This window comes from Zootoca vivipara, chromosome 8, assembly GCF_963506605.1.
Source record: "Zootoca vivipara chromosome 8, rZooViv1.1, whole genome shotgun sequence".
Taxonomy (NCBI): domain Eukaryota; kingdom Metazoa; phylum Chordata; class Lepidosauria; order Squamata; family Lacertidae; genus Zootoca; species Zootoca vivipara.
Genome location: NC_083283.1, coordinates 24,696,002 through 24,723,232, shown reverse-complemented (window position 1 = coordinate 24,723,232; position 27,231 = coordinate 24,696,002). Strand labels below are relative to the sequence as shown.

The 27,231-nt window shown below is 43.6% G+C and overlaps 1 protein-coding gene across 1 annotated transcript in view; it reads right to left on the bottom strand.

Annotated features, from left to right (window-relative positions):
* Window positions 1-7,334: 7,334 nt before the first annotated feature.
* Window positions 7,335-27,231, bottom strand: part of RAD54B (RAD54 homolog B) — a 47,587-nt gene continuing 27,690 nt past the window's right edge. Inside the window, exons 8-15 of the mRNA XM_035126045.2 lie at window positions 19,076-19,283; window positions 18,641-18,780; window positions 17,243-17,533; window positions 13,238-13,413; window positions 12,133-12,394; window positions 10,254-10,320; window positions 9,892-10,092; window positions 7,335-8,704 (exon numbers count right to left, since the gene is read on the bottom strand). Coding sequence (XP_034981936.2) covers window positions 8,508-8,704; window positions 9,892-10,092; window positions 10,254-10,320; window positions 12,133-12,394; window positions 13,238-13,413; window positions 17,243-17,533; window positions 18,641-18,780; window positions 19,076-19,283 — 1,542 coding nt within the window. The 3' untranslated portion in view covers window positions 7,335-8,507. The remainder of the gene's footprint in view (window positions 8,705-9,891; window positions 10,093-10,253; window positions 10,321-12,132; window positions 12,395-13,237; window positions 13,414-17,242; window positions 17,534-18,640; window positions 18,781-19,075; window positions 19,284-27,231) is intronic.

Sequence of the window (27,231 nt, the reverse complement as noted above, 5' to 3'; positions counted from 1 at the left end):
AGTGTCATGATGCATTGCCACAAAATCCAATCATCACGAGGAATTGGCGAACTTTGCACACTGCACAATGTACAGCATTTTTTTAAAAAAAAAATGCTTTGTAATTCCATTTAGTGATCAAGTACAGCCTGTATTAAATAGTTTGTCGTGCACTCCACCACTGTCTGTTCCCTTGGAAAAAAGCTGCTATATCATTTGTGGCATGATGTGAACAAGAGGGGAAAAGATACATGTCACTGGGAAAACTGAGTTGCCTCAAACACAAAACTATGATGTAGATTTACTTTAACCAATTGTAAAAAAACACACACAAAAAAAACCACATATACAAAGATTCCTATACAGGTACAGTTTTACTGTGAAGGGCCTTATTTCTGAAGAATTACTCTCGATATTTGTAGATTCAGGTAGGTAGCCGTGTTGGTCTGAGGCAAAATAAAAAAATAAAAATAAAAATTGTCCAGTAGCACCTTACAGACCAATTAAGTTTGTTCTGGGTATAAGCTTTCGTGTGCATGCACACTTCTTCAGATACACTGAAACATTAGTCACTAGATCCTTATATAAAGTGGGTGGGAAGGTGGGGTGGGGTTTTTCTCAGAAGGGTAGTGGGAGATGGGTGATTGACTCAATGGGTATGGTAAAGTTTTTGTTTTTATTTTTTAACATGTAAAGCTATTTATATAGGTAAATGTAACATTTTAGCTGTCTGTAAACTATTGCGAATTCCTGCTCAAAGCTGTGGAGGTACAGCAGGAGAGGCAGGGGTGGAGGAAGGGGGGAGTGGTGGGGGCAGTCCGCCCCAGGTGTCTTCGCTGAGGGGGGTGACATTTGGCTCCAGTGAGGTATAAGCAGGCTTGCACTGTGCTTTAAATGGGTGGACACCTTTCGTCTTATTGCTTTAGCTCACACCAGGCTCAAAAACTCCAAAGGAAGCAAAGGTATTTTGACAGCAGCAATTCACCTTCCTTTTCTGGAAGTGTATGGGGGAAATCCAGCTCCAGATTTACTGTAGCTACAGAATAGGGTCACTTTGGCTGCTATCTTGCAGGAGTGTTTATTTCACTAATCCTGCAAGCCGTAAATATTGGACGGTTGGCATCATAGGCTGGAAAAACAACATGAAACATGAGCCTTGATTTAAGATTTTAATGCTCCTCCTGAACCACTAACAATTTTGGGAAGATCTGATGTGTCCCTGAGCAGACAACACTGAATTGCAGGAGCTTCTTCTTTCTCCCACGTTCTGCCCAGCCAGCTTTGCCCTCTTCTCATGCTTAAATGCTCAAGAATGGAGGGATATATAAGAGCCCTGCTAGAACAAAGGTTTATCTAGTTCCCACAGTGGGCAAGCAGAGCTTCAAGGCAATCACTCTTTTTCCGTGTTGATCCCCAGCACTGGATGTTCAATGGCAGACTAGAATGGAGATTCCATATCGCTATCATGACTCATGACAAATAGCAAGTGGTAAAGCTATACTTGGGATGCAGGTGGCGCTGTGGGTTAAACCACAGAGCCTAGGGCTTGCTGATCAGAAGGTCGGCGGTTCAAATCCCCGCGACGGGGTGAGCTTCCATTGTTCAGTCCCAGCTCCTGCCAACCTAGCAGTTCGAAAGCACGTCAAAGTGCAAGTAGATAAATAGGTACCGCTACAGCGGGAAGGTAAACAGCGTTTCCGTGCGCTGCTCTGGTTCACCAGAAGCGGCATTGTCATGCTGACCACATGACCTGGAAGCTGTACGCCGGCTCCCTCGGTCAATAAAGCAAGATGAGCGCCGCAACCCCAGAGTCGGTCACGACTGGACCTAATGGTCAGGGGTCCCTTTACCTTTACCTAAAGCTACCCTCAGTGACTTTGTCTACTAATCCTCTTGCTTCTTCCAACAAAGCATTTTCCATATTCTTTATATCATTGAAATTCCACTCAATATTGATCCAGAGCAGATTCCAATGTATAGTTAGCAGAGTAAAAACTTAAACACGTTGCAGGATTCTCCCCCCAAAAAACAGACCAGAGGCAATTGTATTTCATCCAGCAGAGCTTTACTGCTACTGAAGGCAAATGAGCATAATGGTCACAAATCCAATACATTCAGGATTGGCACTGTCCATAAGAAATGAAGTTGCAGCAGACTTAACTTAAACTTACAAACTTATAATAAGACTAAACCTTAACACTAGATACAGAACACCACACCTGAAAGAAAAAGAGACAGAAAGAGCGAGCGAGCCCAGGCTCCTTCTGGCCTCACTATTATAGACAGCATGACCTTGACTGAAAGAGATAAAGATAACAGAACCAGTTTAAACCAGCTGTACTCACCTTCTATGAAGGAATAACCCAAACATCATGAATTTTATTTTGCACAGAGAAGCTTCCAGAACCCCCTTGAATTAATCAGAATAGGAAAGATCTCTACACATCAGATCAATACTTTCTGTACCAAGAAATGCAAACTGACACTTTACTGAATATTCCAGCAGACTGAATAGAGTTTTGCAGTTTTAACAACCCAAAGTAATGGCACACATAAGCCCTAACAAATGGCAATGGAATGTTCATGTCTCCTGTGGTTAACTCAGTGATACTATTCATCAGAGACTATTCATCACACATTCTGATGAGAGTTAGCTAGTCCTAAATCATGAAATGAATTTGCTTGTGTGATTCCGCCCTGTTAATCATACTTCCACATACTAAATTTGTAGCCCAACCTTCCTCCAATGAGCTCAAGATGGCAAACATAGTACCCCCCCCATTTTTTTATTCCCCACCACCACCCCACATACCAATGCTGTAAAGTGAATTAGGCCAGTGTTCCAGAAAAACTGGGAGATTGCGTTTTTTATCGCAAGAGAACCATTTTGGTTGCCACTATTTCGGAGCACAATTCCCCCTCCCCAAAAAAGCAATTTTGTGGGGCTGCAATCTCACACACACACCCCGAAAAAAACGTGCTTTTGAGCGCTGTGCCTAGAAATCGAGCAAAATCAGAAAGTGGCCGCCATTGCTCTCACCATAAAAAACAGGAAGATGGCATCCAAGAAGTTGGCGTTCCAGATTTTGGCTTCAAAATTTTGGAGGGCATACAGGAGTTAGTGGCTGGTCCATGGTCACCCAGTGAGCTTTGTGGATGAATAGGATTTTAAGCGCACATCCACCCACTCGAAGTCTAATCTAACCATTACATCACACTAGATCTCATACAGGTAAATTGCTGTTTAGGTGAAAGTGCTATACACTGGCATTTTTATACTTATTTTATTGTGGGGTCTTAAAAGACAGCCCCAAGTGTGTTCTGCAACGGTAGCGAAGATTTCTGCTTGGAATTCCCCGCATTGTACCGGCAGCTAGCAGAGAACATCACAGCCTCATTTACTACCTAACAAATGGGTTGTTTTTTTTGGGGGGGGGGGTAGGGAAGCTTTTAATGTTTAATAGATTGTTGTATTTTAATATTCTGTTGAAACCCAGCCAAATGGGTGGGGTATAAATAAAAAATTATTATAATATTATTATTGTTTGGGGGTACCTCTCAGGAAGTCAAATGAATGTACATATTGATTACATCTAGCAACACAGTCATAATAACCCTGCTTTTAAGAGCACAGGTGGTTTGAAAGGAAACATTATTCACCCAGATGCACTGCCATGACTGTTCTTCTGAAGCAGCAATATTAAGCAGCCTCCTGACTGCTTACTAGCCATGTGTAGATGCCTTGGAATGAATTGACCATCTCTGGTGGTGGAAAAACACTCTTGTTACCAGGCCCTCCAGTTCTTCCCGAAAGGCTGCATCCTTGGTCAATACCTTAACAGCAAAGAGCAACGACATTATTTGCAATTACTTGCTTTGAAGCAAGTAAAATTGTGTTTATCTAGTGGCGACTATTGGTAAGCGAATGGGGCCTATGTACACAGTTTAGATTTAAGTATGCACAGTCTCTCGTCTCTCCATTAGACAGGGAAGGTTTTCTAAACAAAAGTGAACTATTAATGCGCAAAGTTTCATGTTCCCAGCCTGCATGGAAATTATTAGAACTTAGATACAGTATGTAATTTGTCAGGAGCAATGGATATACAATTAGGAAAGGAGCTCTGTTGAAACAAATAGGTTTAGGAGAAACGTTCTATTTGGGGAAACAGAGGTGGCCATATTGGGTGCCATACCACACACACACACATACATATAATTTTATTAGAAGTTTTTAACATATTAAGCATTAAAATCCAAATTCTTCTATAGAAAGATAATAAAAGGCAATGTATCAAAAGAAATAATATAGTAAAAATATAGAATACAATATTCACGATCCTCATAAAACACAATTATATATAAGTCGGGGGTCGTCTTATACGCCGGGTCGTATTTCTTATATGGCAAGTATATTCCAAACTCTATATTTTAACTGGAAAAGTTGGGGGTCGTCTTATACGCCCAGTCGTCTTATACGCCGGAATATACGGTATAGCCCTTTATCACCATTCTATCTCAATCTCCCATCTGCTTACTGAGAGCTGAATCTCCCCCATCTACCACCTGGGAGGTCTCCCCCCCCCCAATTCCTCAGCTTCACAGCCTAAGAAAAACCACTCTGATCTGTCTCCCACAAAGATGTTAGGTGCTGTGAACTCACAGCGCCCAGAAACATGTGGTTGGGGGGACGGGGACGTCCAGGTTCGCAGCCCTGGGGGGGGGGGGAATCGTCATCCCCGAGGGAAATTGCATTGCAAATTGCGTAAGTTCAGGGCGCCCAAAATGGCTTTCACTTGGATATTCAGCAGCCGGTTTCAAGTTTAAAACACACAGTGGGAATCAGCTAGGAACACAAGGAAGCTGCCTTATGCGAAGTTAGAGTGGTCCATATGGCTCACCAGGGACTAGGGCTGGCCTATGTCCAGGATCTCCTGGACATTACTGGAATTTCAAAGGCGGAAACGATGTTTGGGGCAGAGGTTTGTTCTGGATCCTCGGCATGCAATCTGAGAAATTGCGGGTTTGGGGGGGGGGCATTTTCAGATTTTTGCTTCTTGAAATATGGCAACCCTAACACTGACTGGCAGTGCCTTGCCAGTATTTCAGATATAGGAACATTCCCGGCCCTACCTAGAGATGCCAAGGATTGAACCTGTGTCCTTCTGCATGCAAAGCTACCACTGAGCCACAGCCCTTCTCAAAAAATTCAGAGGTACCGGTATATTCATTGCATTAGAAAGGCAAGGCATGCTTTGATTTGCAGAACAATTTTAAAAATTAAATGGCCACCGGGAGGCCTGGCAATTTTTTAAAGTGGTCCAAGATGGCAGGAAGAGGTTGAGAACTTCTGAAGTAGACAATGCAACATTGAATATAAATTTAACTCAGAGTAAAACCTGAAAGGTTTTGTATTTCTGTTTATGCAGTCTTTAGTAAGCCCATATGATATACTATGATCTTCTGCTGCCACCATCAGGTCACTTGGAGGGCAGCGGAATAAAACTGTTTCATCCTTTTGAGAATTAGGTCTGGAAATGAATATACAAAAGGCACCTCAACTGACAGCAACCTCATTTTACATATTGCCAATGATGTGCCAAAAATAATTTGATTGCACAATCCATGCATGTTTATCCGTAAGTAAAATCCCACTGTGTTCAGAAGGGACTGATCTCAAGTATGGTTAGGGTTGCAGCTTCACTTTTAAGCGTTTTCACAAAGAAATAGCTAAAGCTGATAAAAACTAGGCAGATTTAAATATCTGCACATGAAACACATTCCCATTTTTATCTTTTGTGGCAGAACCATAGAATGGTAGAGATGGAAGGGACAACAAGGGTCATCTACTCCAGCCTCCTGTAATACAGGAATCTTTTGCCCGACCCTGAGATTAAGAGTCTCATGCTGTGACTGAAGCAGTGATTCTTTCCAGGTAGACCCATTAGGTTTAGATTATATGTGCAATGACTTGAGCATGTACTTTTAATGTTGTAGCACCAGTTCTCTGGAATTCTCATCCATTGGAAGAAGTTTGTTGAAAACATTTTTTTCTCTCTGCAGTTTTTAATTCCTGTTTTTTTATTTCTTAATACTGTTTTTATCATCTGTTTTAAGTTTATGTTCTGTTTCTGTAGTCTACTGTTTATGCTAGTTTACTGTTCTTTTCTGCACCATAGTTTAAAGACAAAAAATGAATAAAAGCTAACGTGGTTGCACTGATATATATCTTTGTTTACATAAGAGCATATGACATACAACAATTACATAAAAATAAAAATAGAACAACAAACACTCAGATAATTTTTTCCAGATATATTAACAAAGTTGTGCCGAGCTGGTTTATTGTTCTCATGATGCATTTTTACTTCGTTGCCAGGAAGAGTTGGTTTTTACTGGAGTTTGTTGTCCTCTTTGTGGAGGAAATTCCTCCAACAGCAGGCTATACATTTCAAAATAAATTAAGAAGTGTGCATGTGTGGAGTAATATGTCCTTTAATTTACAGTATTCATTCTGCTTGCATTTATCACTGGGTTATAGGATATAATTGAATAAAACCAATAAGGTTAGATAAACATGCACAGCATTATTGTTGGAAATTGGTCAGATGTTACATGAAATAGTATGAAATCGGACTACAAAAGTGTTCTGGGCAGTTTTATGTTTCAACACAAACACTGCCTAGTGTAACGGATTGACACGGTTTTGAAATATTTATTCCTACCTGGCTGGAAAAGAGTTAATCCACCTCCAGCCTGACTGACATAACATTCTGGTGGGGGCGGGACTGTTCCCAGTTTAAAAGGAGGGAGCAGCGGTTATGTCAGTTGAGGAGAGGGAGTGGGTAGGTGTGAAGAAGAAAGTTGAGAGGCCAGGAGAGTGGGGATCTAGATGAGGTTCAGGAAGGCTCGATGTTAAATGTTTGACAGAGATTATCTACAACCGAAACGTAGCTTATAAACACATGAAACGTTAAAGAAACAACTATGTTCTAAGGTTAATAAAATTCTTCTCTTTTGTGCCAAGTAGTATCGTCATTATTTTTCCAGCAAGGTATCGGGACTCACAGAAGTGGTAACTCATTACAGGACAAAACTTACCTCAGGAAAAGAGGCGAAAGTTTGTGTCTTAGAGTAACACTGAGGAGGCTTAGAAAGATAACCTGGGGTGTCAACAAGTTGCCAGCGTGGAAAGGGCAAACTTTTGCAGTAGGGGGAATCAAGCCGAGTGAGACCCTTTATTGGTGGCAGGAGGTTATTCTATCAAACAGCCTAGAGGGTTTTTTTTAAATACCAGGCCACGTGAGCTGGAAGGAGAGTCTCTTTACTTATAAATCCACAAGGATAAAGGGGTTTATTTGGAGCCGGCGGGAGAAGAGGGTGGGTGGCTTCACCTCTGGATTCCTGTGTCGCATTTTAGTAATAGAGAGGGGGACATTTGTAGCACCTAGCATTTGGTGAAAAGCATTGTGCTTGGTAGATATGTCTGCTCACTGTATCGAAGTGATACCACAGAACGTCCTGGGATGGAAAATATTATTAGAGGACATTCTTCATCTTGCTGATGCAACGTACCTGAGGCCTCAGAAATTATGGCAGGTCCATCTCATCCATCACTGTCTACTAACGTCAGTGACTTGCCAAAGTCCTTCCCACCCCTGCTTCTTACTGGGAATTGAACCTAGAACCTTCTGCATGCAAAGCAGAGGCTTTTCCACTAAGCTATGGTCTTCTCCTTTAAACATTTTTTTTAAAAAAAATACAAGTAACAGTCAGGGAAGAAGGTGGGATTTCAGCCCCAAGGATACAAGCTGAGGGGAAATGACCATGACTAATAACTACACCCCAGGAGTGGGGCCAATGAATGCAAATGGTAGATCATTTGATAGTAACTCACTAAGTGCTGTAGAAAAGCACACTTTAATAACAACAACAACAACAACAACAACAACAACAACAACATTTCTCCCCGCCCCCCCACCAAGTCATCGCACAGCTGGTGTTATGTCGTTTGTCAATAACTGCATCAAAGGGACTATCCAAAAGAGGCTCACGACATATATAGAACATTCCTATGGTGATTCCATTAGTAGTAAGTAATAAGAGGAGAAGTATTTGCCCAAGTACAAAAGAGTGTGCTCAGCCCTTGAAATATGCAACATGAAGACTTGGAAACTGTGAGCAACAAGTGAAGGCTTACTGCTATGGAAATAATAGCTATGATTATAAGAAAGTCTCTTCTGCGTATGACATAAAGGAAACTCTTGGGCTGGGTTAGCTCCAAGTAAGATATTACAAAATAATTTTGTTTATGACACCAAATCAGAAAAAGTAATAGTAAACGAGATTTCTTCCCCAACCATAATTTATTCTGAGGATTAATTTCCCCCCCCCCCCCAATATTGACCTTATTAACATGCTCTTTATAATTCCCCAACAATCCCATTAGTTTGTTTTGCTTGTAAAAGATAAGGCACAAACGCCCTTTGTGACTAAGGGAGAAACTAACATCCCTGTTTAGATGGCATCATTTAGTTGGTCATATTTTGGAAAATGAATGTAATGTTTTCTTTTATTCTTCTAAGAAAGGGATCGGGAAGATTTTCATGATTCCCAGAATAGTGTTTCCATTGCATCAACTGTGACATAGAGAGAGGCTTTTTTGAGTCAGGTTTCACGTTGCCTTGGCCAAGCTGGCAATCTTGTAGAGAAAGGTTTTCTGAGGGACCTGAAAGAAATGGCATTTTTTTAGAGACGCAGGGAAGAACATCACATGCCAAATCTGTTATTTTTGACAAAGAACAGTGTGAAAATTATGAAACGGATACAAGATCATGGGAACGAGTCCTTAATTTGTCCCCGTTATTTTAAGGTGTGTGAGTGTGACTGAAAGAGTAAAGGCCTATCTAGCCCAGGATACTCTTTCCCACAGGGGTCAAACAGATTTTATGCACCTGGGAAGCGCACAAGCAGTTCAAGAAAGCACTACCGGTATGTGTCCTCTGCTGTTTCTCCTCAGCAAGTGGTAATTGAGAGGCAGGCTGTCCGATCCTGGAGATAATACGTACACAGCCATCCTAATAGCCAGTGATAACATTATTCTCCATGAACTTGTGTAATCCCCTTTTAAAAGATATCTAAGATAGTGGCTATCACCAGATCTTGTGGCAGTGGATTCCGTAGGTTAACTCTGCACTGTGAGAAGTCCTCCCTTCCATCTCTCCCCAATCTACCACCTATGATTATGATGAAACATGGGTTTATTGCACGCAAAAGGCATAGTTTGGATCACGAACTATGATTATTCACGAACTGGGAAACTTGCCCACCCACAATCTGCTGTTGGCCTGGATAGCTCAGTTGGTTAGAGCGTGGTGCTGGTAACACCAAGGTTGCAGGTTTGATCCCTATATGGGAGAGCTGCAAAGCAGGGGGTTGGGCTAGAATTCAGGCTTCCTCAACCTCAGCCCTCCAGATGTTTTAAGACTACTACAATTCCCATCATCCCTGACCACTGGTCCTGCTAGCTAGGGATCATGGGAGTTGTAGGCCAAAAATATCAGGAGGGCCGAGGTTGAGGAAGCCTGGGCTAGATGATCCTCAGGGTCCCTTCAAATCCCACAATTCTATTCATCTATTCTATTACATCTCCCATCACCTCTAACTATTGGCCATTGGCCATGCTGGATGTTAGTCATCAGGAGGGGCAACAGCAGGTTCTCCATCCCTGAGTTAGAGGTTCCACAAAGAGGCAATTTGTTATTCACATAAAAGCAAGTACCACTGAAAGCTACCAATTCCTATTTTTGCAATTTATAAATACATTAAGGGAATGCTGGGAACCAAATTGTATACCGAGTTGGAGAGGAGCCAGTGGCCAATGGAGAGGAGGAACAAAAGCAAAACAAAACTCACCTAGGTCACCTTCCTTTTCCGTACATTTACACTCCAGCAAATCATGGGTAAGGCAACTAGACTCTTCATGCAGGGTGAACAGATTTCTAAGTTCTTCAACAGAAAAACGGATGTGTTCGGATCCCTTGGAAAAGTCCACAACTGCCCCAGAGAGCCCTTGCTTACTGATCTGTCTCTGATAGATTTTCTCTTCTATTGTGCCTGCATTGAAGAAAGCAGAGACACTGGTTTTATTTCTGGAAATGAGGGCCTGAAATAAAATCCAACAGAAAATGCTGTATAATTCTTAAGAGCGGATACATCTAGAGATGTTTCCTGCGAACCAAACTCAAACAAGAGTTTGCAAATATCATACGGCGGACCTGTAGTAAGCAGTCTGTAAATATGCACTGTATGTCTCTGCCCATCTCTCCAAACTCTGGCCATTGCCTAAAAGGGAAGGAGAAGGGAAATATGACTGAGCACACTATTCTGTATTATGTGGCTGGCAAGCGTATTTCACCTTATTTAAATTTACCCGCTTCTCTAACTTTGGGTTGTCACAGGTAGGTAGCCGTGTTCGTCTGACGTAGTCGAAACAAAAAAAAAATCCTTCCAGTAGCACCTTAGAGACCAACTAAGTTTGTCATAGGTATGAGCTTTTGTGTGCATGCACACTTTTTCTGAAGTATCTGAAGAAGTGTGCATGCACACGAAAGCTCATACCTATGACAAACTTAGTTGGTCTCTAAGGTGCTACTGGAAGGGAATTTTTTTTTATTTTTTTGGTTGTCAGTTCTTTTTTGGACCCAAACTATCAGGTCCCGGAATTTGTAAGAAAAACCAAGTGCAACATAAACCTATATATGTTTATTAAAAAAGGTGGACCCCACTGGCCAAAACTACATGTGAAGGAGAACCGTAACTGGGGTTGCCAACATCTCTTCCCTGTCTTATAAACAGCTGTGGTTGGTGCAGTATTTGGACTGAGGCATGGCAGGAGGGGAGTGCAAGCCTGAACCTCCACCTGCCAATTGCCTAATAAAAAACACCCCCCCTCCCTGTAGCTGCTATTAGCTACAGAGAGGAAAAAGCACACAGGCCTTCCACAGCTAACAGAAGCTTCTGGCATGAGGGGTTATCTATCAGAGAATCAGCACAATGGTAAAGGGTTAAAACCCCATTCCCTTGCTCTGCAGTAAAACCATGACCCACTCCAAATGAGGCCTCCCCTGAGGCTGTGGCGGCACCAGTCACAGAAGATCTTAAGAGGACTCCATTAAAACTAATAGAACGTGTATCATCAATTTCAAGAGCAAAGCACCCAGTGACCACCATCAACCAGACTGAATTGTCAAAACTACACAGGCTCCTCCCCCCCCCTTGTTATGATTACAGCATCTCTACCATCCCTAACCCTTTCCCAACAAATTAAGGTAATGTACAACTCCACTGGATGAAAGCCCGTTTCCTCCATACACATCTAATTTTAAAAGTAATTTAGGATTAAAAACAGCAGCCATCTCTACAATTTATTTTGCCCTGTGTGTGTCTGTGCACATGTGCAAAACAATGATTAAGATCCAAAGAACAACTTTAAGTGTGCAAGGTATTTGACAAGCCCAGTGACTTTTTTTAAAAAAAAAACTTCTTTGAGCAACAGGCCTCTGTCAGATCACAAATTTTCTTTTTAACCTTCCTTGGTTTCCAAGATCAGTGAGCTACATAGCATGGACGTGAGGAACTAGTGCTTTTTTGGGAGAGGGGGTTTATTGGGTTACTGCTTTTGGTTTGATTTTTTATATGTTGTGGACTTATTGTGAACCACCTTGAGGAATAGGGCAGTGTATAACTTGAATAAATTAATAATAATAATAATAATAATAATAATAATAATAATAATAATAGCAGCAATGGCTTACTTCAAAGTAACTACCATATAACCCTTGGAAGGGAGAAGTTTGCCTATTTGAATTGGGCTTTGAGCATCCTGTTTGAAATTTTCTGTGAGAAAGTAAGTTAATGGAATGGAAAATATTAATTCCAATAGAATTGAATTAATATTTGCAATGGAAAATATTAATTCCACCAGCATCCATCCTTAGTAAATATGCTCAGCAACCCCAGGGCATAGACCTGCATACAAAATGGTATCAATCTGAATGATTCTTTGAACAAAAATGTGTGCCATTAAACAGCTGCTGCTAATGATGCCTGGTGTAAAAGGCTTTTCGGTCCTGGTATTAAACATTCACAACAAACCTGAATATCCGTGGCTGGATTCCAATCGATATCGTATAAGATTAAATGGGACGCCCCAACAAGGTTCAGACCCACGCCACCAGCCTTTGAACTCAGCAGGAAGATAAAAGATGTGCAGAATTTACTATTAAAACCATCAACGATCTGCTGTCTCTGGGAGACGGGAGTGTTGCCGTCAAGCCTTGCATAGGAATATCCATGGCGTTTGCACACCTCTTGCAATATGTTCAGGGTCTGTGTGTAATTGGATACCACAACGACTCTGTCAATCCAGAATACAGTAGATCTGTTACTGGCTAATACAGTTCCTTCACGTTCATTGCATTTAAATCTCCAAAATGTATATATCGTTAGTGTGTGTACCAAGGGCAGGGTACATAATTTGCAGGCAAAAAGGCCCAGGGTTCAAATCCTTGGCATCCCTAGGTACAGAGTCAGGAAAGGCTCCTTTTAGCATAGAACAAGGCCAGGTACCGTAAGTGCCAGGCCACAAGCCACATCTGGCCTGCAGCCTCCCCTCCTCAGCACTGCCCCCCCCACAAGGAAAGTTTCCATTCACACAAATGGGAGATATTTTCTTAATTCCTGCCCGGGTTGTGGCAGGGCGAATTAGAGGCAGGCAGCTGGGAAGGGGAGGGTAACACTCCCCTGTGATAACTAGTTTTTTTAAAAGGTCCCATATGCAATGTGCAAGAGGTTATTTTGTTTGGGGGGGGGGTGTCATCATAGCAGCTGAGGGCTGTAGACAATATTGAGCTAGACTGGACCAATTGTCTGTCTCAATACTACCGGTAGCCTGCTTCCCAGGCTACAACTTTGCTAAAACTCAGTGAATGCCAGGTAAACAGATGAACAACATTATGGAGACTTAGCCGTCTTCCTTCAAAGAGCACAGGGTGACAAATAGCCCATGGGGCAGAGGTTAAATATGAGTGTTTTAGGCAGATGCCACCTGCATGGTTCTAAGAAGTGCACTGTTGTGGTTCAGGAGGGAGGAGAGAGAGAGAGAGAGAGAGAGAGAGAGAGAGAGAGAGAGAGAGAGAGAGAGAGAGAGGAGAGAGAGAGAGAGAGAGAGAGAGAGAAGCTGACCAAACCAATTTCCTACCTTTCTGCAGGACTCAGTTCCTGAATTGCTGCCAGCAACTGCGTCAGCACCTTCAACTTCCCCGAGTCAGTCTCAGAGAAAGAGGTTGGGGTATGTTCTTGAGAAACAATATCAAGCAGAGCCTCAGAGAGGTTCTGTTTCTCTTGTACATCACAATTGGGATCACATTCTTTGTCCTAGAAAAAGAAGAGTTTATTAAAAAGTTGGGTGGCTTTTATTGTTAACATGACATATTATTTTTAAAGCATCAAGCACCACACTTCAGACAAGCTTATTCTGGATCCTGGAAGGGTGCAGTTAATCACTAAAGCCGTTGTTTTTTCTTCCCTGCGGCGACAAACAAAAGTTATTAAAGCCTTACAGCAAAACATTTCTGCTTCTTCCTTCTTCCGCTGCTCTGACGTGAATAAAAGGATGCTATAGCCAAAGTGGGTGCTTTAAAACAGAATATCCCAAAGTGTTGAATATGCAGATAATACTGCAAGTATTAATTCTTACTTTTCCTTTGACAGAGCTCCTATTTCATGCCAGCTGTTTAAATGACAACACTTCTTTGTAGGATTGTGTGTGTGTTTCTAATTAAAGGCAAATGGTTGCATGGCTGAAAAAATCTCTTAAGCTCAGTAAGGTTTACAAGTCTAAACTATGCAATCAGCACCACTTAGCTCCATGGAGCTTACTTCCGTGAAACTATATATAGGACTGCAATTATTCCAATAGTAATAAATTGGGTATCACGCTATGTACCGTGGCTCTTTTGCACACACGCAGCATCATGATGGAACAAGAGAGCTGCCTGTAAAATTTACTATGACACATCCTGCCTCCGCCTGTGGGCCTGATTCAGTTTGTGTGCGTGTGTTGGGGAAGGCAGAGGAAATGACTACATTATGTAAAGTAACAAAAAGGCAGGGGATGCTTGGCAGGCCGTTGGCAGGAAAATCAGCATGGAAAAGATTCCATAAAGGTAGCATCATAGATTTGTAGGGATTTGGAAGGGACCTCGAGGGTCATCTAGTCCAACCCCCTGCAATGCAGGAACCTCAAGTAGATCACACATTTTTAAAAGATTGCCCTGAAGGAATCATGGCTGCTACTGGCAATACATTACAACATAAGCAATAGGCATTGCTTTGTAAAAGGATAAGATAAAATACGCTGACATCTCTTGACATCTTTTATTAACTAGTTTGAGAGGGAGTTGGGGGGCGACAGGATAAGAAAAGCCCAATTAATGAGTGCAGAAGCCAGCTAAGAGAATCATGTCTGTAAGAAATGGAACTGATAAAGGTTAGCATTTCATTTTCACACTTTCCAGGTTTGTGGTTTTTGAAGAAATCAAAAGGTGCAGCTACTTTCTGAAGTATGTAATTTCTCAGGAGATTTTTGCTGATCTGCTGGCAGCAGCAGCAGCAGCTGGCACTGCTGTAGTACGTAAGTAACAAACAGGGCAGCCTCGAGGCAAAGGGAAAGGGAGACAAAGAAAATTCATTTGTCCTGTAACAGCAGTCAGAACATCTGAAGGGCTGGAAAAGAATTTGATTATTGCCTTCAATGCCTTCAACTGTAGCTGCCGCCGTTGATACTAAAGACCATCAAGAGCTGTTCCATGGGCTCAGGTGAGAAAATAGAAACCAAGAGGGGAGATATATACTGTATACTGAGGCATATATCTGCAGCAGTTTCTGGGAGGGAAGCATCTTTCCCATAGCTGCCATGGGCAGGTCACTCCCAAAGGGCAAACATCAAAGGGCATTAGGGGTGTGTTAGAGAGAGTAATGATCTGAACCCCAGGTGAGAGATGGGGATGGGGCTACAAGGGAAGCTCAGATAAGAGCTGGGAGATGATGATGATGTTGTTGTTGTTGTTTAGTCGTTTAGTCGTGTCCGACTCTTCGTGACCCCATGGACCATAGCACGCCAGGCACTCCTGTCTTCCACTGCCTCCCGCAGTTTGGTCAAACTCATGTTCGTAGCTTCGAGAACACTGTCCAACCATCTTGTCCTCTGTCGTCCCCTTCTCCTAGTGCCCTCAATCTTTCCCAACATCAGGGTCTTTTCCAAGGATTCTTCTCTTCTCATGAGGTGGCCAAAGTATTGGAGCCTCAGCTTCACGATCTGTCCTTCCAGGGAGCACTCAGGGCTGATTTCCTTAAGAATGGATAGGTTTGATCTTCTTGCAGTCCATGGGACTCCAGCACCATAATTCAAAAGCATCAATTCTTCGGCGATCAGCCTTCTTTATGGTCCAGCTCTCACTTCCATACATCACTACTGGGGAAACCATAGCTTTAACTATACGGACCTTTGTCGGCAAGGTGATGTCTCTGCTTTTTAAGATGCTGTCTAGGTTTGTCATTGCTTTTCTCCCAAGAAGCAGGCGTCTTTTAATTTCGTGACTGCTGTCACCATCTGCAGTGATCAAGGAGCCCAAGAAAGTAAAATCTCTCACTGCCTCCATTTCTTCCCCTTCTATTTACCTGGAGGTGATGGGACCAGTGGCCATGATCTTGGTTTTTTTGATGTTGAGCTTCAGACCATATTTTGCGCTCTCCTCTTTCACCCTCATTAAAAGGTTCTTTAATTCCTCCTCGCTTTCTGCCATCAAGGTTGTGTCATCTGCATATCTGAGGTTGTTGATATTTCTTCCAGCAATCTTAATTCCGGCTTGGGATTCATCTAGTCCAGCCTTTCGCATGATGAATTCTGCATATAAGTTAAATAAGCAGGGAGACAATATACAACCTTGTCGTACTCCTTTCCCAATTTTGAACCAATCAGTTGTTCCATATCCAGTTCTAACTGTAGCTTCTTGTCCCACATAGAGATTTCTCAGGAGACAGATGAGGTGATCAGGCACTCCCATTTCTTTAAGAACTTGCCATAGTTTGCTGTGGTCGACACAGTCAAAGGCTTTTGCATAGTCAATGAAGCAGAAGTAGACGTTTTTCTGGAACTCTCTAGCTTTCTCCATAATCCAGCGCATGTTTGCTATTTGGTCTCTGGTTCCTCTGCCCTTTCGAAATCCAGCTTGCACTTCTGGGAGTTCTCGGTCCACATACTGCCTAAGCCTGCCTTGTAGAATTTTAAGCATAACTTTGCTAGTGTGTGAAATGAGCGCAATTGTGCGGTAGTTGCAGCATTCTTTGGCACTGCCCTTCTTTGGAATTGGGATGTAGACTGATCTTCTCCAATCCTCTGGCCATTGCTGAGTTTTCCAAACTTGCTGGCATATTGGGTGTAGCACCTTAACAGCATCATCTTTTAAAATTTTAAACAGTTCAGCTGGAATATCATCACTTCCACTGGCCTTGTTATTAGCAGTGCTTTCTAAGGCCCATTTGACTTCACTCTCCAAGATGTCTGGCTCAAGGTCAGCAATCACACTACCTGAGGTGTACGAGACCTCCATATCTTTCTGGTATAATTCCTCTGTGTATTCTTGCCACCTCTTCTTGATGTCTTCTGCTTCTGTTAGGTCCTTACCACTTTTGTCCTTGATTATGGTAATCTTTGTACAAAATGTTCCTTTCATATCTCCAATTATCTTGAACAGATCTCTGGTTTTCCCCATTAGCTGGGAGATGGGCTGCCTCAAATAAGAGATGTGTCTGGCACACAATGTATGCATGTAATTTGTTTCTTCCTCTCATTGCCCACTCAGATCTGTTGGCTCTGCAAGCACCATAGTTATTCTCAACTTTCAAGGTTTGCTCTTACTCCCAGATGGTTCATTAGAAAGTACAGAAGCAGCACCTTTCTTAACAAGAATATTATCATGCTGCTGAATCAGGTTTTTTTGGGTGAATTAATATAATTGGGAATAATTTCATTGTATTTTTGTGAATTACTGTAATTTGTGAAATTATTGATATGCTTATGTGGTTTTTTTGATACATGCTGGTCCTTATGTTGACTGAAATGCTGCCCATTGTGTTTTTCATGGCACCGATAATGTGAGATGCTTTGTGTACAATGTGTTTAAACAAAGCACAATATACAAACCTTTATTGTTTTGAAGAGAAGGCAGGGGTGGTTGCAAAGTTTTTTCAGAGCTCCAATGCATATTAAATGGGAGCTGTTTTCCAGACTACCTTGAAGGCAAGATCTAACAAACGGAGAGCTCAGCAGACTTCGATAGAGATCCAGCTGCAGTGCTGTTGGGCGGCAGAAAAGTATGCTCTCCAATTTAGGAGGGAGGAATTTGTTTATGACATCTTGGGTTCTTCTCAGAATGAAGAGTCCAGTGAGGCGAGTCAGTTCTGCTGCTCTTCTCTCTCCCAGTTCAATTTCTTCCTAAGTAAATGAAATGGACAGTCAAACTGGCTCATACAAGCAAGCTCAGCTGAATAGTAATGATCTATAGATATAGAGACCTACAATGTTGTATTGAGGAGTGTTCCTCTTCGAATTAAGCAGCCACGTCCGTCCCCCCAAGGATACTCCATTCCATCCCCTCCCTACCCAAATAGTCAGTACAGTTCTGATACATGTGCAGTTCTGATACATCCCCCAACTGTGGGTGGGTGGTGACATTTTGTCTACACAAAGCAATGGCACCCACACCTGAATTTCAGAAACAGAGGGAATGATAAATCCAGTTCTCAAGTTCGCATGCCACTCTAGCTTGGCTAAGAAATGCAATCTGGAGCAGTTAAGACAATAGGTTTTCCCGTGAGGAAGAAGCAGACTTAGCCACTGTTAACATGCACCCCTTAACTTTCTCTTGCATGTTAATAGTTGTCATTTCACTCCTATAGGGAAGAGTAAAGTACTGTGCCTGAGGGCAGCTGTTGCAATGAACACCAAACTTGCCACCCACCCCTGATACTGGGTGACTCACCCAATACCAGTAGGGATCCTGAAAATATGAGCATATTATGAGCATATGAAGTTCCTTTGTAACAGATCAGACTACTAATCCAGCTACTGCTGTACGGTGACTGACTGCAGCTCTCTAAGATTTCAGGCAACGATCTTTTCCAACCCCTTTTGAACTAGAGACAGTCTGCATGCAAAACATGGGCTCTGCATCTAGGTTATGGCCCCTACCCACTCATCGTGCCAAATATGCTGTGCCTCTGCATACTAATGTGCTCTGTGCACACCCCACTCAGCAAAGGTCATGAGCATTTTGCCAGTTTTCAATAGTATTCAGCAATGGAAGTCACTATGGAGAGCCAAGACCAAACGAAGCCATTTGTGTTGTACAAAAAATTCTGAAAATCCTACTCAGGTTTTGGAAGTATGAACGCATGTAACACTGCCTGGGTAAAGTTAAATAATGCCTTTCTGTACAATCTCATCCAAAAGAACTGTTCATTACTCATATTGTCAAGAAGCACCATGTGCCCCTTAATTTTAAATCACACTGTTCAATTCCAGATTTTTATGATAATGTACCTTTGTAGCTGAAGGCTCTCGGGATCTGAGAATAGGTTCCTCATATACTTTTTTGTATGCAGACAAAGGGCCAAGTATTCCAGGATTTACATACTCTATTAATGCATAAAATTCTTGCAGATCATTTTGTACTGGAGTACCTTGGAAGAGAAAAGGAATGCATTTACACCTTCAGAAGGGCTCCCCCCCCCCCAAGAGCTGATTATGTTTTATTCATCTTTTGCATTACAATGTAAATTTATCTTTTTTTACTGTATGGCAAACAGTGCTTCCAGCTAGAAGGGTCTGATCTCAACATCTTGTTTGGACACAAATAACTCTTCATGTAGAATCCTGAGAAGTGTTCCCTCTCCAGCTACATTCATAAATGTAACAAACATTTATTCTATCCCCATGCTAGACCGTTTGCTGGCAACAGGATGATTAAGTACTCACCGGTCAGAATAATTCTCCTCTCACAAGACAGACTGGCAAGTGCAGTCGTCGTCTTAATAGCAGCATTTTTCAAGCGATGTCCCTCATCACAAATGACAAGGCCAAACTGCACCTTCTGTAATTGGTCCAAGGAGCGTAGAAACATCTCATAACTAATGATCAGGACTGAATAAAGCGGGGAATTGATGAACTCTTCTACTTTGTGATCCTGCAGATCGTAGAGAGAATTATAATGCTTTGTGGGTCGGGCAAGTTGGCAGTTTAAAGAAACAAAAATGCCTGTGTGTTTACTTCCTCACACAGCGGTTGGTTAATCTGTGGGTGTCACTGCCATAAGACATGGGCACAGTTGCTAGTTTAGATGGTTCTCAAAGATGATTACGCCAATTCACAGGGGAGAAAGCTACCTGTGGCCAATAGTCATGATGGCTGTACGCTACCTGCAGGAAGAGAGGCACCATGCCTCTGAACACCTGCCACTAGAGAAGAAGAGCAAGAGAGAGCTATTGCTTTCATGTGGGAAGCCCTGTGAGATGAGGGCAATGGTTCGTCAAGCCCAGCATCTTGTTTCTCATAGTGGCCATGATGTGGGCTTCCTATGCATGCATGTGCATATAAACATCCGAATTCACATGCACACTCTCCAGTCAAAAAATGTTGCACCTTCTGTTAATTGTAAAGCAAAATAATGGCTCCGGTGAGGGGGAGGCACTCTAGTGTTCTGTGTTGTTGTTGTGGTTTTGCCCTTTTTCCTATCAATTGTTACATTTGTTTTAACAGCAGAGGAGAAAGGTGGAATGACAGATCATGGTAGGCCCATAACAGGAAATGCTATCCTCCTCCTGGCAATGCTGATAGGAGAAAGAGAGAGAGAGAGAGAGAGAGAGAGAGAGAGAGATACTAAAAAGCTCCTCGTTATTCACAAATGGTGAGGTGCTTCTACTCATTTTTTTCAACTGTTTTTTATAATAGGAATACAAATGTTAACAAAGTGCAGTGTAAACGTTCTCAAACCAGCTAGCGGGCTCTGCAACAGTAAAAATAGAACTGAGGTCCATCAAAACACCAAGGAGGTCCATCCAAACACCTAGCATTGTTATGGGTGGCAGGTGAACATTGTTCGCACATCATGTTAAACAATGGTTTAAAGAAATCTTAGTTAATAAGCCATGGCTTAGCATTACGTACTAACCCAGCAAAATGCCTTAACTACCGTGTTTCTCCTAAAATAAGATGGGCCTCAAAAATAAGCCACGGCAGGCTTTTCAAGGGTAGAATAAATATAAGACATACCCCGAAAATAAGCCGGGGGGGAAGCGGGTCTGGATGGCGCCAAGGAAGAGGAAAAGGAAAAGGAAGTTTCCTGTCGGCGCCCTGAAACGGATGTTGCTGCCCCGCCAAATCACCCAGCAGCATGTCCCATGTGGAGTCACGACTGACCAGGAGCCGGCAAGAGCTGCAGCAGGACCCCCCCGAGAGCCAACCAGCAGGACCCCCCGGGAGCCGACCAGCAGGACCCCGCGAGAGCCGCAGGTCCCGGCAGTACAGCGCGCCAAGCCCCGACCAAGCAGGACCCCATGAGGGTCGACCCGGGAGAGTCGACAACAGCGCGCCGTGCCGATCCGCAACCCAGCGGGACCCGGCGAGAGCTGTAGCGCGAGCCGCACAAAGCCCCGATTGAGCGGGAGCAGGGAAGAGGTGCAGCGCTCGCCGAGCCCCGACTCAGCAGGAGCCTGCAACAGCGTGCTACGCCGACCCCCGACACAGCAGGAAACGGTGAGAGGTGCAGCACACGCCGCACCGAGCCCTGACTGAGCGGGAGCCGGCAAAAGGCGCGCCGCGCCGTGCCCCTACTGAGCGGGAGCCGGCAAAAGGCGCAGCGCTCGCCGAGCTCCAACCCAGCGGGAGCCTGAACAGCGCGCCTCCCCGAGGTGAGAGCTGGTGAGACCCGGGACCCGGTGAGAGCCAGCAACAGCCTGCCCCGACTGAGCAGGAGACCATTGGGACCCGGTGAGAGCCAGCAACAGCCCGCCCCGACTCAGCAAAAGCCGGCAAGCGGTGCAGCGCTCGCGGAGCCGATCCCCGACCGAGGGGAGCCGGCAAGAGGCGCAGCAATCACAGAGCCGAGCCCCAACCGAGCGGGAGCCGGCAACAGCCGCAGCGTGCGCAACGCCAAGCCCCGACGGCAAGAGCCACAGTGTGCAGCGCACCATGCCGAGCCCCAAAGCCCAGTTTCAAAACACTACCGGTACAGTACCCTACTTTCTTTTCTTGCCTTGCCCACTTTACAAAATGCATGGTTAATAAAAAATACTTAATAAAAAATAAGACATCCCCTGAAAATAAGCCGTGGTGTGTTTTTTTGGAGGAAAAATAAATTTAAGACGTGTCTTATTTTAGGAGAAACACGGTATGCCTTGTTTGTGAAAACAACCATGGTTTGTTGTTGCTTTACTGACTTTGACCCGACTCCAAGTTCACGGGGGGTTTCCCCTTGTTAAATCACAGTCTTTTGCAGAGATTCATACACACTTTATCTTTTTCCCTTACTCTGCATCAGGAAAAAGTTTTTTAAAAAAAATTCTGAGCTTTCCATAGCTTTACTGCATCGTCTGTTACTCAAGTGGGGGGGCTGACTTCCCTTTTAAGCCTCCTCCCAGCGCCAATTACTCAGTCCAATTCACAAATTTTTGACTTACTTGATCCAGATATCTTCTTTTTAAAGGAAAGAATCCGCCGCTTGCAGGCTACAGGCACGGAGCTTCGCTTCGTGGAGGTAACGATGGCGCCCAAAATGGCTCCTGCGACTACCACTCCGCTGGCTCTCGGGGCTCTAACGAGCTTACCGGGCAGCGGAGGAGTCGCCCTGGGGCTCTGCTGGGCTATTTCGCCCCCGGGACGCCCTACCCCGGGTTCTTACGGGGATCCGTGACGCCCCCGCTGAATTCCCCCCCCCTTCTGCGCCTCTCCGCCAGTGCGGAAGACCGGAGTATGGGCATTTCTTTTTGGGGAGAATGTAAGGAGAACACTGCAGCTTGATTAAAGTTGCTAAAGACTGCTAAGATTCCCACACCCTCGCTCTTGGAGCTCACCAATGGAAAGGGAAATAGTGACATGATGAGACAATGCTAGCAGCTGAGCACTGCAAAGCCTTAAGGGAAGTCAGGAAGAGGGACAGCTCAGGGCGAGAAGTAGGCCGCTTGGAAAGAAGGCAGTGTATGACAAGGAGTATTTTCATCACACACAAGAACAAGACAAAGGGTGGAGCTGTCATCATCATGAACAAAACTGATTACATCCAGGAGGCCCACAGACAACTTTCCAATACTGCCTTTTACATGAAATTGGACTCAGACCCCACACAAGCATACAAAAAAGAACTGAACAAGATTATTAAGGAGCTACCCCTACACATCCAAGAACAGATCCTCACAAACACACCAGCGGAACCTCGGCCAGGAACTTTCTATCTTCTACCCAAAATACACAAACCAGGAAACCCAGGACGCCCCATCATCTCAGGTATTGGCACCATTACAGTGGGTGTTTCCGGCTATATGGACTCTGTTCTGAAACCATATGCTACCAGTGCTCCCAGCTACGTACGTGACACCACAGATTTTCTGAGGAAAATACAATATTTGAACAATCTTCCTAACAATACTATACTAGCCACTATGGATGTGGAATCTCTATATACCAACACCCCACACAATGATGGTTTACAAGCCATAAGGAACACCATTTCAGATAAAACCACAGCGGACTTTGCTACCAAACTCTGCCACTTTGTCCTTACCCACAACCACTTCAAATTTGGTGATGACCTGTTCCTCCAGATCAGCGGCACAGCCATGGGCACCCGCATGGCCCCACAGTATGCCAACATCTTCATGGCAGATTTAGAACAACGTTTCCTTAACTCCTACCCACTCAAACCTCTCCTGTACCTGCGATACATTGACGATATTTTTATTATCTGGACACATGGACAACAGACCCTGGAAACCTTCCACCAGACATTCAATGACTTTCACCCCACCATCAACCTAACAATGAACCAATCTATGCAAGAAATACATTTTTTGGACACTACTATAAAAATACAGGATGGACATATAGACACCACCTTATACAGAAAACCAACTGACCGACAAACATATCTACATGCTTCTAGCTACCATCGTATACAGCCAGGCCTTACGTTACAACCGCATCTGTTCCAACTCTACAGACAGAGAATCTCACCTAAGAGATCTACAGCAAACCTTTTTAGAACTAAAATATCCACCTGATGAAGTTAAACAACAGATCAACAGAGCCAGACAGATACCTAGAGAGAACCTGCTGCAAGACAGACCCAAAAAAGAAAATAACAGAACACCACTAGTCATCACATACAGCTCCCAAGTTAAAACAGTACAACGCATCATCAGAGATCTACAGCCTCTCCTGGACAATGACAGCTCCCTTTCTCAAGCTCTGGGAGGAAGACCTTTCATTGCCTACAGACAGCCACCCAATCTTAAACAACTCCTCACCCACAATAATACAACCACCAGACTTAACATGGACACTGGTACCAGAGCCTGCAATAAACCCAGATGCCAACTTTGCTGCCACATACACCCAGACAACACCATTACTGGCCCCAACAACATCCAACATACCATCTCAGGACTATTTAATTGCTCATCCTCTAACATTGTGTATGCCATCAAATGCCAACAGTGCCCTTCAGCTCTCTATATTGGACAAACAGGCCAAACCCTACGCCAAAGGATAAGTGGACATAAATCTGACATCAGGAACCAGAAGACAGAAAAACCAGTAGGAGAACACTTCAATCTCCCAGGACATTCTATACAAGATCTCAAAGTAGCTGTCTTACTACAAAAGAATTTCAGAAATAGACTGGAAAGAGAAGTTGCTGAATTGCAACTTATCACCAAGCTCAAAACCATGGAGGGACCTGGTTTGAACAGAGATATCGGATTCTTATCTCATTATACATGATAAGCGATCTTCAGCCATCTCAACCCTTGCTTTTTCATGCAAAACCATTTGCAGTCGTTTCCGGTCATCAACAGCTATCAGTCAGTCAATCACCCATTTCCACCACCCTTCTGAGTGATCCCCCCTCCCCCTCCCCATCCCCATCCCCACCCCTCCCCACCCCTTCTCTACATAAGTGCCTGGAAACTTCCATTTCACTGTATCTGAAGAAGTGTGCATGCACACGAAAGCTCATACCAAAATAAAAACTTAGTTGGTCTTTAAGGTGCTACTGAAGGAATTTTTTTTATTTTACTTCGACCCAGACCAACACGGCTACCTACCTGTAACCAGAACTATGGAAGGCACCACATTGAGCCGCATGAAATGGAAGTCCATCAACCTCACCAAGAAACTTGCCCAGGTACAAACTGACATCCTCTTTCTGTCTAAATGCAAAAACCTGGACATTGTACCTAAGGGTCTTAGAATTAAGAACCCTCTTCAATCAACTTATCCCACAGAATATGCTAGAAAACTATGCCACACTTTATCTAAGAAACTACTGAAACATCTTATCGGCGTTCTGTATTCCAAACAGAAGTTAATAAAGGAGGAACTCTCTGCACTGGACAACTCCATCAGGAATCACCCAGCCTGGCAGAAGTTCCACAAGGAAAAACAAACCATTTACCACTCTCAACAGGCCACCAATCAAAACAAGATCAACAACATTGTCAATCTTTCACAGCAAACACTCAGCCCAGCTGAGGAATCCGTCCTTTCACGGGGACTATCATTCTGCCCTGCCAAATCCCAACACATGATTCAGTTCTGCGGGGACCTGGAAGCATTTTTCCGCCGCTTACGCCTGAAGGAGTATTTTCATCACACACAAGAACAAGACAAAGTAGAACAAACTACATCCCCACAACACAACACCTCTCAACTTACTGGAGAACAACCATCACCCTCCAAACGCATCAATGAACAGAACATTGACCACCAACTACCACCGAAAAGAAGTTACACAAAAAGGGACTCCACATGGACCCCTCCTGATGGACGCAATACCACACTAGATCTGTACATCGAATGCTTCCGCCACAGAATCCAAACGGATGTGACCAGAAAACACCATCGCTTACAACAAAATCTAAACCATGCTGAAAGGAGAGCCATAGAAAATCTCAGGAACAACCCAGACATTATAATTAAAGAGGCAGACAAGGGTGGAGCTGTCGTCATCATGAACAAAACTGATTACATCCAGGAGGCCCACAGACAACTTTCCAATACTGCCTTTTACATGAAATTGGACTCAGACCCCACACAAGCATACAAAAAAGAACTGAACAAGATTATTAAGGAGCTACCCCTACACATCCAAGAACAGATCCTCACAAACACACCAGCGGAACCTCGGCCAGGAACTTTCTATCTTCTACCCAAAATACACAAACCAGGAAACCCAGGACGCCCCATCATCTCAGGTATTGGCACCATTACAGTGGGTGTTTCCGGCTATATGGACTCTGTTCTGAAACCATATGCTACCAGTGCTCCCAGCTACGTACGTGACACCACAGATTTTCTGAGGAAAATACAATATTTGAACAATCTTCCTAACAATACTATACTAGCCACTATGGATGTGGAATCTCTATATACCAACACCCCACACAATGATGGTTTACAAGCCATAAGGAACACCATTTCAGATAAAACCACAGCGGACTTTGCTACCAAACTCTGCCACTTTGTCCTTACCCACAACCACTTCAAATTTGGTGATGACCTGTTCCTCCAGATCAGCGGCACAGCCATGGGCACCCGCATGGCCCCACAGTATGCCAACATCTTCATGGCAGATTTAGAACAACGTTTCCTTAACTCCTACCCACTCAAACCTCTCCTGTACCTGCGATACATTGACGATATTTTTATTATCTGGACACATGGACAACAGACCCTGGAAACCTTCCACCAGACATTCAATGACTTTCACCCCACCATCAACCTAACAATGAACCAATCTATGCAAGAAATACATTTTTTGGACACTACTATAAAAATACAGGATGGACATATAGACACCACCTTATACAGAAAACCAACTGACCGACAAACATATCTACATGCTTCTAGCTACCATCGTATACAGCCAGGCCTTACGTTACAACCGCATCTGTTCCAACTCTACAGACAGAGAATCTCACCTAAGAGATCTACAGCAAACCTTTTTAGAACTAAAATATCCACCTGATGAAGTTAAACAACAGATCAACAGAGCCAGACAGATACCTAGAGAGAACCTGCTGCAAGACAGACCCAAAAAAGAAAATAACAGAACACCACTAGTCATCACATACAGCTCCCAAGTTAAAACAGTACAACGCATCATCAGAGATCTACAGCCTCTCCTGGACAATGACAGCTCCCTTTCTCAAGCTCTGGGAGGAAGACCTTTCATTGCCTACAGACAGCCACCCAATCTTAAACAACTCCTCACCCACAATAATACAACCACCAGACTTAACATGGACACTGGTACCAGAGCCTGCAATAAACCCAGATGCCAACTTTGCTGCCACATACACCCAGACAACACCATTACTGGCCCCAACAACATCCAACATACCATCTCAGGACTATTTAATTGCTCATCCTCTAACATTGTGTATGCCATCAAATGCCAACAGTGCCCTTCAGCTCTCTATATTGGACAAACAGGCCAAACCCTACGCCAAAGGATAAGTGGACATAAATCTGACATCAGGAACCAGAAGACAGAAAAACCAGTAGGAGAACACTTCAATCTCCCAGGACATTCTATACAAGATCTCAAAGTAGCTGTCTTACTACAAAAGAATTTCAGAAATAGACTGGAAAGAGAAGTTGCTGAATTGCAACTTATCACCAAGCTCAAAACCATGGAGGGACCTGGTTTGAACAGAGATATCGGATTCTTATCTCATTATACATGATAAGCGATCTTCAGCCATCTCAACCCTTGCTTTTTCATGCAAAACCATTTGCAGTCGTTTCCGGTCATCAACAGCTATCAGTCAGTCAATCACCCATTTCCACCACCCTTCTGAGTGATCCCCCCTCCCCATCCCCATCCCCATCCCCACCCCTCCCCACCCCTTCTCTACATA